Genomic DNA, 12,434 nt, shown 5'->3' on the forward strand with positions numbered 1-12,434 from the left:
ATTGCCTGATCGATGTGGTTGTTGTTGATATCTGATGATCTTTTTATGCATTAATTTAATTGCAATTAGTGGAACCAAGATGAGTTTGTCCTGGGAAATAGCTCATGAACTTCATATTATGTAGGTACTTCACTGTCTTTACCCTTGTCCTAGTTTTGTGTGTTAAATTTTTTGAAAATTTTATGCATGTTAGGGTAGAAGTAACTGGTGCTCTCTTCATTAAATTAAACTCTTAACAAAATAAAATTCTTTTAATAGAAAAAATATCAAATAGTCCTTTGTTTTAGAAAAATATGTACACATATACACATATTAGTTGTTTGAAGAATCCACACCTCCTCCATTTAATGATGAATCCTCTGTTATTTTTGTAATCTTTGATGACGTTCCGTTATCTTCTTCTTCATCTTCATAAAACTCCAAATCCTTGCCCAGGTAGCATACAATAGCATCCAAAATCACAGCAAGTACTGTAAAAACTAAAAGTACCATTTTTTATTTCCATCTGTCATAGAAACCATTGGTATTGTATTATACTAACTGTAGGTGCTGGCTCTTTACTGTTGTACTTTGCATCAGTACAAACTTAGTGTCAACTTGGATGATTTTGCGTTCTTTTTTTCCGTTGTTTACGCTGAATATACTCTAGGTGCTACTTTACACCAATCATTAGGAGGGAGTTTACTGAAATGCTTTAATTTTTTTGTAGAGTTAATGAAAGATTTTAAAATTGAAAGTGGAAGGTTGTGTGGCCTCAAATGGCATATACGGTCGTTGAACTGCCCATATTTGTCTCGTAATTGAATGATATTGATATATTTAAATTTCATAGGCTAACCTGTATTTTGCTGAAGCTATGTCAGTCAAACCATTCTTTGCTTTTAAACATTGGAATGTACTGAATTAATGAAAGGGTGTGAAAAAATGAAAGTTTTTTGTTATTCACAGCTGATGTTTTTGCAAGGTACTCACCAGCAGCAGTAGCATTTAGATAAAATCTGAAGTATTCCTTGTGGTATAACCAGCAGTTCCCTCTTTTGCCACATGAAGTGTCCCATACCAGGCATACATTATCTGAAAATATTAAATTTATATGATTACATTGGGAGTCTGCTTGTTACAATAACGGCAAAAAGTATACCATTACCTATTCTTTAGGTTTGATAGGTCTTGATGCAAAACAAATATTTTAATAAATGCAAGGTGCATTGCTATAGCATGCTCTACAATATCAACTCAAAATCAAAAGAAAGAAGATGCTTAATATTGTACTTAGGCCTGGTGATTTGGTTTTAAGTTAATATTACAAGGATAAAGATTAAGGTTTAATCATTGAAAATTATATTTGCTCTAGGTGAGAAAAAGTTTTATTTTTTTTTTGCTATAATGCGGAGAAGTTGTTCTTGGTGAATACTTAAAAAAAAGATTAAAAAAGTGTTCAAATTGGATGTCTTTTGATGGTACAAGATGATTGCATATTTGGAAAACAGTGAGTTGCACTTATTTTGTCTTATAATTTCAACTTTTGTCTTATTTGTACCTTTTTATAACTTATTAAGGATATTTTTCAATGTGCTTCAGTAAAAAAAATACATCTAATACTGTATGGTATGAAAAATAAGTAATTTCGTAATCAAATAATACCTATCTTCCAACCGTGATAATACAAAAAAATACAATAACCTTGCATTTCAAAATCATAACTCTTATCTCTTCAGAAGGATTTATGATGGATGAAGATGCTACAGAATATCTGTAAAGGATTTTTTTCCTAATGAAAATGCATATATGGCTCAGTATTAGTGCGCTTAAGGTAATTACAGGGTTTTATTGTAATACTGCTGGGTGGGTGACCCCGAAAAGCATTATCAATACCTCCACTGCACAAACGCTCAACAATCGCCCACCGAAGCAAATCCGCTACTCTAGGAGCTTGACAATAGGAATATGCTCAGCTGGCAATAGTGGGAGCATAAACAATCACCTCCAGTGGCATAACTAGAGATATGCTTTGGGGGGGATGAGGGGGATTAGTGGAGGCAACCCCCCCAGGAAATGGGGAGTTCAGGAAAATTTTTGAAAAATAACATGCCTGAAAATGCATTTTACATCATTTTGGCGTTTGTAATTTAACTTTAAACAGAGGCAGTTATTATGTATCAAATCCAGACATGATTTTTTTTTATAATCGATTTCTCTGACGCTTTGGGGGGGATTCATACCTTTATCCCCTCCAAAGTTACGCCACTGCGCACCTCCAATTCTCCAAGCTTTGGAGGTGAGCGTTTGTGCTCTGGCTACTGCCAACTGAGCGCATTCGTATTGCCAAGCTGCTAGATGAGCGGATTTGAGTTGTGGGCGATTTTTGAGCATTTGTGCAGTGGAGGTATCGTTATGCTCTCTTGAAAACAGTGTAGCATCACATCCTCATTGGTCAGGAGTTCTCATGTACATCTGGGTTGGCCAAATTTAGGACACTCACTACATTGCGTAGTAATTTTCTTGGATGATGGGAGAATAATTTTTCAACTGCACGGGACAGAAAGACCACCAAAGGCAATTGGAACGGTTAATGCCATCCATATTTTGTTGAATACTGGATGACTTCATCGACAAAAATAGAAACAATGTGGTAGTGCAAGAACAGAGCTTGGTCTGGTTGCAACTGGCCAACGAAATGCTTTTCTGGCTTTCCCACCTGGCAGCATTTGAATAAAACTCCATAATTACATTAATGAAGCTGATACTGAGCTATAGATGCATTTTCATTGTGTAAAACACCCTTGAAAGGTTTTCTATTATCTCTTTATCCATCGTGGATCCTTAAGAAATGATGGAGATTTTTATTCGAAGTACAAGATAATTGCAATTTTATGTATTTTTGATACATTAATACCATTGGAAAGTATTGTTTAAATTGGGGAAGTACTTATTTTTCACTATGCACATTGCATATTTGTACTAACTTTTTTTGCGAATATGCAATAATAAAATATGAGGGACAGTCCTTAAAAAATTATGAAAAGGTGGTGAAATTCGCAATTATTCTGCTATTCAGACACTTGGTGCAATCAGAAGATATTTTCAGATTAGAATATTTTCTTTTTCTTTTAAGTATTCAAGGATCACAACTTTCCTACATCATAATAACTTTGAAGTAAAAATTTAAATTTTTTCGCATTACCCTAATGTGCAGTGGATTGGTTGTTGATTTAGTAATGCTATATATGTACAAGGGGATCACTTAACTCCTATCTGCAGTGTGTCCATATAGTATACTATATTCTTATTTTTTAGTGAAAGCCACCAATCTATGACAAAATTTTCATGCTTCTGCTAACATTTATTGTATTAAAAGGAAATAATTTTATGCTTGCCTATGATCGCTCCAAAGAGAATTGGTCCAGGGATGAAAGCCAGGAGGCTTACCAGTAGTAGGGATAGACCTTGTGCAATTGCTTTGTCTTCTGGTTTGACACTTCTGCAAATAAACAAAGTGAACATTCAATTTGAGATAAATGATATTGTTTCTTTTCATTTTATTGCCCTCATAATTCAGGGAAAATATAATAAATTTGGAATTATAAGTCCTCAAACCTTGTCTACTTCTTGGGGAAAAGATCATAAATTTGCAAATGGTGGTAAAAAAAACATGGAAAGAGTTAGAGATGAGTTGATAAATTACGTAAATGGAGGAAAAAGATGAGGAGTTATTTTAAGAAATAGTGAAATAAATGTAATTTCTTTGGAAGGGATTTTTTAATTATTTTTAGATGGGTCAGTCAGTTTTGGTTGAGAAATTTATGTGCTTGATAATTTCATGTCAGTCAGTAGGAAAAGTTTTCACTCTAAGAGTTAAGGTAATGAATGGGGTTCAGATGAAATCAACCTGCCATAATTAATGTGCTAAGTTTAGAATAGGTGATTTTTGCAGCTTAGACTTATGTCTTTGTAGCTCTTCACTCACCGGTAATTGACAAGAACATTTCCCACCCTTCCTGAACTTCCTAGGAAATGCATGACACAGCTGATGACTAGGAATGCAATGAATGGTTTAACGCAGTCTTCGGAGGCACATGGTCCTTCTAGGGCAGTATTCCAGTTGAAAAGATTGGGTGCATCGATACCTGTCATTTCAAGGATATCATCATCCTCTGACCCTGGGATGAAAGGTTGTGGCTCAGGAATGCAGCTGCAATTGCCATATTTCTGAAATTTGAATTAATTTTTATGCATTAGAATCAAAATTGTTGTGACTCAACACATCTGAGCCTATCCAAAATAGAAGCATAGCTGATATTGGTGAACAACCTGGTCATTTCCCTGCATTTATCCTCCAGTTATGGTAATTAGACCACGAAATTTCTACTATGCATCAGAAAATTTTCCGAGGAGACCCAAGACTTTTTTTATCTTGGATGGGCAGAGCAGATAGAAGAGCCTTTTAATCTCCTTGCAATCCTTTTCCAGAGAGCCCACAGTGAGGACCCCACCCGCATAAGAATGGATTTGAGGGATAGGGGATAATTTGGTGAAAGTAATTCATCTGCAGTAATAAACAGTACAGCTTTTGTATTAAGTTTTTTTTTTAATGTTTCTGTTTCATTTGATACCAAATACCAATGGAATCAGCTGATATTTCCCACATTGGTTAAAACTTTAATTCTCACATTCAGTCTCCAGAGTGCATTCAGAGGATAGTGGAAGGACAGGCTAGTACCTCATGGGAGTGGAATGCTAGGAGGAACTAGTTTGGATTAGAAGGAAGGGTTGCCAATTGTCCCATTCCTGAAAGAAAGAGTTTGGGACATTTTGGTGAGAAGGGTATGGAAGAGCAGGTCAGAAAAGAGGGTCGTGTGTTTTTCTCACAGTAACCATTACACTCTTACACATTCAGTGAATACGAAACCCTAGGGCGGGCTCGATGGTTACTCTTCTGGGGGCAGGGTCTGGAAGCATTAGCTTATCACCTCTGCACCTCTGAAGGGGGGAGGACTGGAAGGAAAAAAGGAAGGGATGGGACGAGGAATCCCGCACCGTCACAGAGGCGGGCGGGTCCTACCATCAGTGAAACCAGGCAACAGCCATTGCTATTCTAACAATTTTGGAGGATTATCCTATGAGGAAGAATAATCCAGCGATCAAATCGTTAGATACTCTTACACATGCATTTTCTGCGGCGGAAGGGTGAAGGTGCACACACAATAAAAGTCGCTCATCCTCATTATTATTAAATAATGGTTCTGGTTATTTTGGCCACTTTGAATTGTGACAGCCACTTACAGAAAGAATGGGACTCGAAATAGGAATTTTCTTAGTTTTATTTAAAGTTAAGTGGGGCAAAATGCCATTTGATTGGGCCATGCATTGGTGTCCTCTGCCCTGCACTTTCATAAATACAGAAAATTTTTAATCACTGGATACCAACTCAGGTCATTCTTTCTCCGTATTGACTCAACCCTCAGTATACAATATTTTTCTTTTTTTCGTGTTCCTTTTCTTAAGTAATAAGCACCTATTCTCTTATGTGGATGCGGAGAGAAATATGTATAACCTTAAGCCACCATTATATAATCCGGAAAATGGTTGTAATTTTAATGCCTTTTGAAAATATGGTTTAATTTTTAGATTACTGATTGGTTGAACTGAACTGTGGTGGACAGGAATCAGTGATACCTGTAAGTTGAATTGCATGGATTCTGTTTGAATGGGGACATTAAAATTTTTAATATTTTAATGTATTATTGATTGGGAGACAACCCTAACTAATACAAAAGAGTCCACGGTTTCCATGAATTATGATGAAATTTCAAGAGAACTGGGTAAATCCTGTAAAGGGGAAATCTTGAGAGAAGAATTCCAATGAAATGTAATGCCCACTTCATTTTCCCGACGAAATTCACTAGACGGCACCTCTCCTCAATCTTTTATGGTAGGTTCCCATCCCTAGAATCATGAATGAGGTCGAATGGAAGAGATGGAGAGAGGAGGATGAGTGGTCTCGCATCGGGCAACGCTAATTGAGAGAGATGATAATTTCCATTGATTTGCTGTGTTTTATAGATGGCGAGGATTGAGGTCGCAGCATGATCGCTGGTCATTGATGTCATAAAAAGTTTTAGAAACTGTGTGAATCGTTTTCGGTCCCAAGGTACACGGGCGGTATACATGGAAGAATCCGCATTATTTCGGGAGATATATCGGATAGATTACGTATTAATAGGGGTGGTTTTAAACCTCGGCGACATGGAGCAACAGGGTAGCATGCGGCAATGGTTCCCCTTCTATGATTGTAGCAAGCGGTAAGTGGCAACTGTACGTTGCTCTCAGAGGTACTTTTACATGCAGGAAACGAGATTTTCCCTCTCACCGAACAAAAATGTCGCTGACATCAAGTCAGATAGTTGCCGCAGCTTATCTGGTAATTCCATTGCGCGAAAGACTGCTGACAGATCTCTTTCAGTCGTTGAAGTGAACAGCTTATTGACGATTAAGCATTTTTTCAGGAATTTTACTAGGATGGTATAAACGACTTCCGAATCCTAATGAACAAAGTTGGTTCGCTGATTAGCATAAGAGGATACCAACTAACGAGGCATTGTCTATAAATATTGCGAAAAACTCCGGGATTGACTCCTGTGGATTGAATTCGCCGCAGCTTTCTGGCGGCGGATGGGGATTCAATGCACAACCGGGCAGTGGCGCATCGAGGGGGGGTTTTAGGGGATAAAACCTCCTCAGACTCAGACATTTTTTAAATTAAATCCATTTTACTTAATTGCATTAATATTACTTATAGAATTTTGTAAGGATTTATAAATTATCCTTCAGGAATCCGTAAAACTCTATTTATCCTAATTTTTCTGGGGAGGGTCCCCGCACCTACCGCTTACCCTGGCGGGTATGCCATACCCCCAGACACCCCCGTATAAGTTGCGTCTCAAACCCCTCCTAGCCTTATTTCCTAGCTGCACCCCTGCAACCGAGTGCTAATTACGTGCAACATAGTGTTAAAAAAAAAAAACTGAGGAAATCAGAAGGGCTAAAGTAATAAAGTGGAAGTAGACGCTTCGAAATGGCTTAAAGGAAGAGATAACCTGAAACTTGCGCTGAATTGTGCACAGGAGGGTGGTAGAGAGGACTGGATATTGCAGTTAATTTCCAAGTTATCGCGAACTAACTATGGAATTTATTTCATGGTACATGATTTGGGTTTTTTACATATTTTCTGGAGATTTCTAGTTGAGGTAGGTGCCCTTTTCTGCGCGTTTTTTTATTGAGCGGAGTAGCCGTCCATTGACGGCTGTCGGTGGCTCTCCGCTGCGAGAAGATTCGCGCAATAATCAAGTAGGGGGCAATACGCGGAATCGCCGTCTGTATCCAGTGAGCTGTAGCTCTAAACGTAAAGCAATGTTTTGCTTATCCCATCATCAATTTTATCATAGTGTGCCGCTAAATTAAATATTTTATCTTCTCCCTTCGGAGTGTGGATCTTGGAAAAATTCTTTTAAATTTGGGGCTTAGAAATTTATTGTCTCAACGCTTTACTGAACCAGTTATTATTCAAATGTGAATATCGTGATCGGAGGGTGTTCACGATTAAAATTTAGCCTGAAACATTCTTTAAAAGATTCGATATGGTCGATCTGGTTTTTGTACTTCTGAATAGGAGTATTATACTCGTGTGGTGTATATTTTTCGTATCATCGTGGGGAGTATGGGTTGAAAAGTAGTCATTGGAATTCGAAAAATTAGACAAATTACTGATCTGCCTTTGAGTATCAATACTGTTTATTTGTGGAGTGACTCGAAGGTGACGTTAAGGACTATGGTGGACTAACAATTATATGGCGGCCTTATTAGCGCCAACCGTCAAATATTTACGTATGATGGCGCTCTTAGAATTTCCCGCGCGGAAACCCGAGAAAAATTAATTATTCGTCAAATGATTACAGCATTACCACGGAGTTTTCAATAAGAGTAGAAAATGTTCCCATATATACTTTGAAATTATCCGAACCAGTGGCGTGACTAGGACTTTGCTTTTGGGGGGAGGGGGGAATAGGCTGGGGTGGCGATCCCCCACCCCCGTTGGGGAAAATTTTTGAAAAATAACATGCCTGGAAATACAGTTCACATCATTTTCGCACTAAAAAATTAACTTTAAGCAGACGCAGTTATTAAATGTCAAAACTAGACAATAGTTTTAAATATTTTTTTAACTTCTTTGAGGCTTTGGGGGGGATGTCCCCCCCTTAGTTTCGCCACTGATACGAACGGCGTATTTCCATTTCTCACAGGAGCAGGCGCGGATAGGGACGTCAGGCTTAGGAAGAGGGTTATCGTGTTTTATCTTTTTACTCCCTCTCCCTTCTCATAATGTGAGCCATCGATGTATATTTGAGTTAGAACCGTTTTATGAGCTGGCTATTGATTAGGATTACCACTGTTCTGGAAAACCTGAGAAGTCATGGAATTTCTGGGAACGTTACAATTAAGTCTTGAAAATCATATTCGCTGTAGCTGGTGATTTTTCCTTATTTTCTTACCTCGGTAACTGACAATTCTTATCCCAAGATGCCTTTCAGGAGGTGATCCGTGACTTTTTACATGCATAATTGTATCGTGAATTTAGGAAAATAGTTATAACTTATTATTTTTGTACAGTTAGACTTATTATTATCTTTCGCAAAGATAAATATTCCGTAAAATACAGTGAAACCTCTCTAAGGCGGCCGCTGCTATTTCCAGGGGAAAATGGGCATTTGGAGGGGCTTAATACGGGAATTCAGGGTAAATTACTTAACTAATGAACATTTTAAAATTAGCGTTTAATCTCATAGTAACAACCATTAGTAACATATTAGGTTAAAAATTATATTTATCTTTAAAGAATCGGACAATGAACTTTGTTTTGATTGCTTTCTTATCATTGTACATATTATGATATTTTATGTACATATTTGAAGTTTTTCGTTGTAATTCAGATTTTTATTTCAAAATTCGGTTCGGGGGAATAATGACCGTTCAGATAGTTAGCCGCTGAATAGAGGTGGCCCAGAGGTTTTACTGCGATAATATTTTTATTAAATAGTTCGAAAAATTGCGAAAATAGTCTGAGGAAGGAATGGGATTTCAGGTCGTCAATTGAGTGGCCACCATCTGGAAACTGGCTTAGAATTAAGTTAAATGTTCCTTTACTCCATTTCAAATTCTTAGAAGTTAATTTCATCAAATCAAGATTTGCGAAAATTATATTGTAACTTTCATGTGTAGAGTCATTGGTGTCATGTGGAGAGCTATTCGTCATCTCAACACGTTCTTTCTTCATCTATATCTCATATTGTAACATGATACTTATGATATTCCAAGCAAATTAATCAGTAAACAGATAAGCTCTTAGTGGTCGAAATCAGTTGAAATTTTCAATTTTAATTTTTTTGAATAACGAAAGGCATTCATACATATGTCTAAAATCCAGTGGCGGCTTGCCCATAAGGACTCTCGGACGTCGCCCCTCCCAAATATTTGAAAAAGTAAAAAAAATAAATATCCATTAATTTATAATTATACATCTAATTAATCAAAGTGTTTTTTCAGTCGCATACATCGAAAGTGTTGGAAAAACACGAAAAGAAATAGCGCGAGAAGTTCGTATTTGTAGCCGTGGGGCGCTGGCCAGAACGTCCCAATCCATCCCCATGCAGTTATATGGAGAGTGGTAGTGGTGGGGGCCGCTGGTGCTATGACGCGTCTAACGTTGTGTCTTATGGAAGTCTTGGGACGTCGTCCGAGAATGCGCAGAGCGACGTGTGAGTTGACATCGCTGCGCAGGCCGGCGGGCGTATAATCTGGCGTCTACTTGGTGTTGCCACAGATAAGGGACGTACGGGATCAGAATGGTCACTGTACTGGGTGTAGTTATACGATTTTAATTTTTAATTACTGGTAGATATTGCTACAGAAAATAAATTATCCCATTATGCTTGCGTTTTTTGGTGTTTGAATTCCGGAACACATAAAATCCAACCAGTTAAAGGCCGTATTGATGTAGGAAAACTATTCTCGAGTATTTGCCACAGTTCTGTTATGATTACGAATTTCAAGAACCTTGGGGAAACTAATATTATAATATTTAGGCCTTAAAAATGTATTCATATCTTCCCGATGATTAGAAATGCGGTTCCTATTTTTCAGATAAATTTATCAAAAGACCTGCAGTAGTAGGAAAAATCAGTTAACATTCCCCACTGATTTATAATTTATGAAATAGGTGCGTGCGTGATAGTGTGAAGGATTAAACATGATTTAACCCGTAAACGTGACTTTAAATAGAGTCATTCCATGAATGTCAAGAAGTTCCGCGTAAAATGCACCTTTTGTGTGTAGGTTCATCATTTTTCTAGCCGTCCTTGTTGTATTAGTTCATTGTTCACCAAATTCCTCAGCGGCAGAGCGGTAGCTGTCTGACGGAAAATGTCACTTGGGTCTGATTTAAGTGGCTTCGAAGAGTTCATATCAGTGCGGAGATCCTTACAGCTCATTTCTGTGGTTCAGAGTCGTCTTCTTTTACGATCTAGAATTTATATTCTGTTATATCATGGCAATGATTTCGAAGACATGGTTATTCCAAGTGCGACCCGTTGGCGTTTCGTGTGTTTACCACATATGAATCTTAGACTCAAGGCGATGGTCCTTGACGTTTTTGTTTGCTTGAATGCCTTTGCTGACCTTAAATTCGTCCCTTAGCTGAATCAGCATTTGTGGACCAAGACTTCTATCTCCCTTGAGTCGTCCTAAGTGTAACGGCAAGACCAGGCAAGACTCTCGGAAAGAACGGAGTGAAATGAGTTCAGACATCATTTTCGAGGAGTTAACTGTGCGTAATTGCCTATTAAGAAGTTTCTTAGTGCTGTGTGTACATTCAAGAAGACAATTTTGAATTAATCAACAGTGGTCGTTTATGTTTTAGGGAAATATAGGGAAAAATTGTCCCCAATTCTGTGTCCAGGCACCTTGTTCTTTTTGGTCGTATTTTTCGTCGGCCCATTTTGTGTCGTCCCTTGTTTATTAAGTCCCTTGTTTATTTATAGACTAGTGCCCTTGCCATGTGTTCAATCGGAAAGAAATTGTTGTCCGGCGCTGATTTCAACGAACGTGTAATTGATCACTTTGCTGGACAAAAGGATGGACTTCTGCAATATAACTAAAGGCATGTGAGTATTTCAGATTTTGTTAAAAATGTGTGAGAAATGTTTAATTATTGATTTTAAATCATACTGTATTCAAGAAGCAACGCGAACACCGCAATCAAAGTTTACATCTGCAATAGCAAAGCGCGCGCATTCTAGTAGTGTTTGTTGCCCAGTGGAAGTCAATGACACTCCCCTCCCTCCTCAGGTGTTACAAGTGTCATTGCTACCTGAATTATTGCAAATGTTGTATAGATTTGACAAATAACGCATTATGATTGCAAAACGAACAACATAAGTGTATTGCGGCCATATCCGCACGAAGAATGTAGGCGCTAAAACCTAAGTTACGTATTTTCGTTTGTATTTGCAAAATATCGCAGCAAATATATTTCTATTCTTCAAGATCATTGATCAGTATGATCGAGAGTCCGGACTAAGCCGATCCGTATGACCGAGAGTCTACTGCATTTAGTATTTATTAATCAAGCTTTCTTAGGAAAACTACGTATTTTTGTTGAAAAAAAGGAACATATGGCATCACAAAATTTTATTCCTAGATTGCCGTAAAAACTTAATAAAATACGCGAAATATTAAAAAATTATGACCCCCCGGTGGAGTGCGCCCCCCCCAGCATTTGACTCACGAGCCGCCACTGCTAAAATCCCCTTAAGTAATATCAAACTCTACATTAATAAGTATGTTATGATTTCGCTGGATTAATAATGTGGCGATAGGGCAAACGCGAAAAAAATCCCTTCGCATGGTGGCGTTTGTTTATTTAGATTAATAATTACAAAGATTAAAGACTAATATGCTGGGCCTTTGTAACTCAATTAGAAAGGCCTGCTTTGAGGTTACCGACTCGATCTATCGTTTGCACACCTCGCAGTCATTATCCCTGCTTACCGTGCAGTTGCTGCGATGCCTTTCGTTGTTGGCTCTGAATGACCGCCACAGTCTCCCATGCGGTGCGGGGGGTGTGACGCGGCTGGTGTTGATGAAGGAGAATGCGAGCAGTGCCAAGTCACGCTCGCGGTCGCCTCTCCGTGGAACACGAAACCCATGGCTAGAAGGGGAGAGTTGGATGACCCGCGCCCGACCTCATTTTCTTGCAAACAATGCCACTGAAGTTCAAAAACCTTGCGGTCAATTGGTCCTAACCCCTTGCTCGTTTCGGTGGGTATTTAAAAAAATTGTTTGTGGACTCGAATATCGAGTAGAATAGACCGATTAAGGCT

General features: G+C 38.2%; 1 protein-coding gene across 1 annotated transcript in view; it reads right to left on the bottom strand.

The window, feature by feature from the left end:
- Window positions 1-232: 232 nt before the first annotated feature.
- LOC124153572 (solute carrier organic anion transporter family member 74D) overlaps window positions 233-12,434 on the bottom strand; it is a 74,458-nt gene continuing 62,256 nt past the window's right edge. The window contains exons 10-13 of the mRNA XM_046526834.1: window positions 3,968-4,209; window positions 3,378-3,481; window positions 973-1,074; window positions 233-479 (exon numbers count right to left, since the gene is read on the bottom strand). Coding sequence (XP_046382790.1) covers window positions 313-479; window positions 973-1,074; window positions 3,378-3,481; window positions 3,968-4,209 — 615 coding nt within the window. The 3' untranslated portion in view covers window positions 233-312. The remainder of the gene's footprint in view (window positions 480-972; window positions 1,075-3,377; window positions 3,482-3,967; window positions 4,210-12,434) is intronic.

Source organism: Ischnura elegans, chromosome 2 (genome assembly GCF_921293095.1).
Source record: "Ischnura elegans chromosome 2, ioIscEleg1.1, whole genome shotgun sequence".
In the NCBI taxonomy this organism is placed as follows: Eukaryota; Metazoa; Arthropoda; class Insecta; order Odonata; family Coenagrionidae; genus Ischnura; species Ischnura elegans.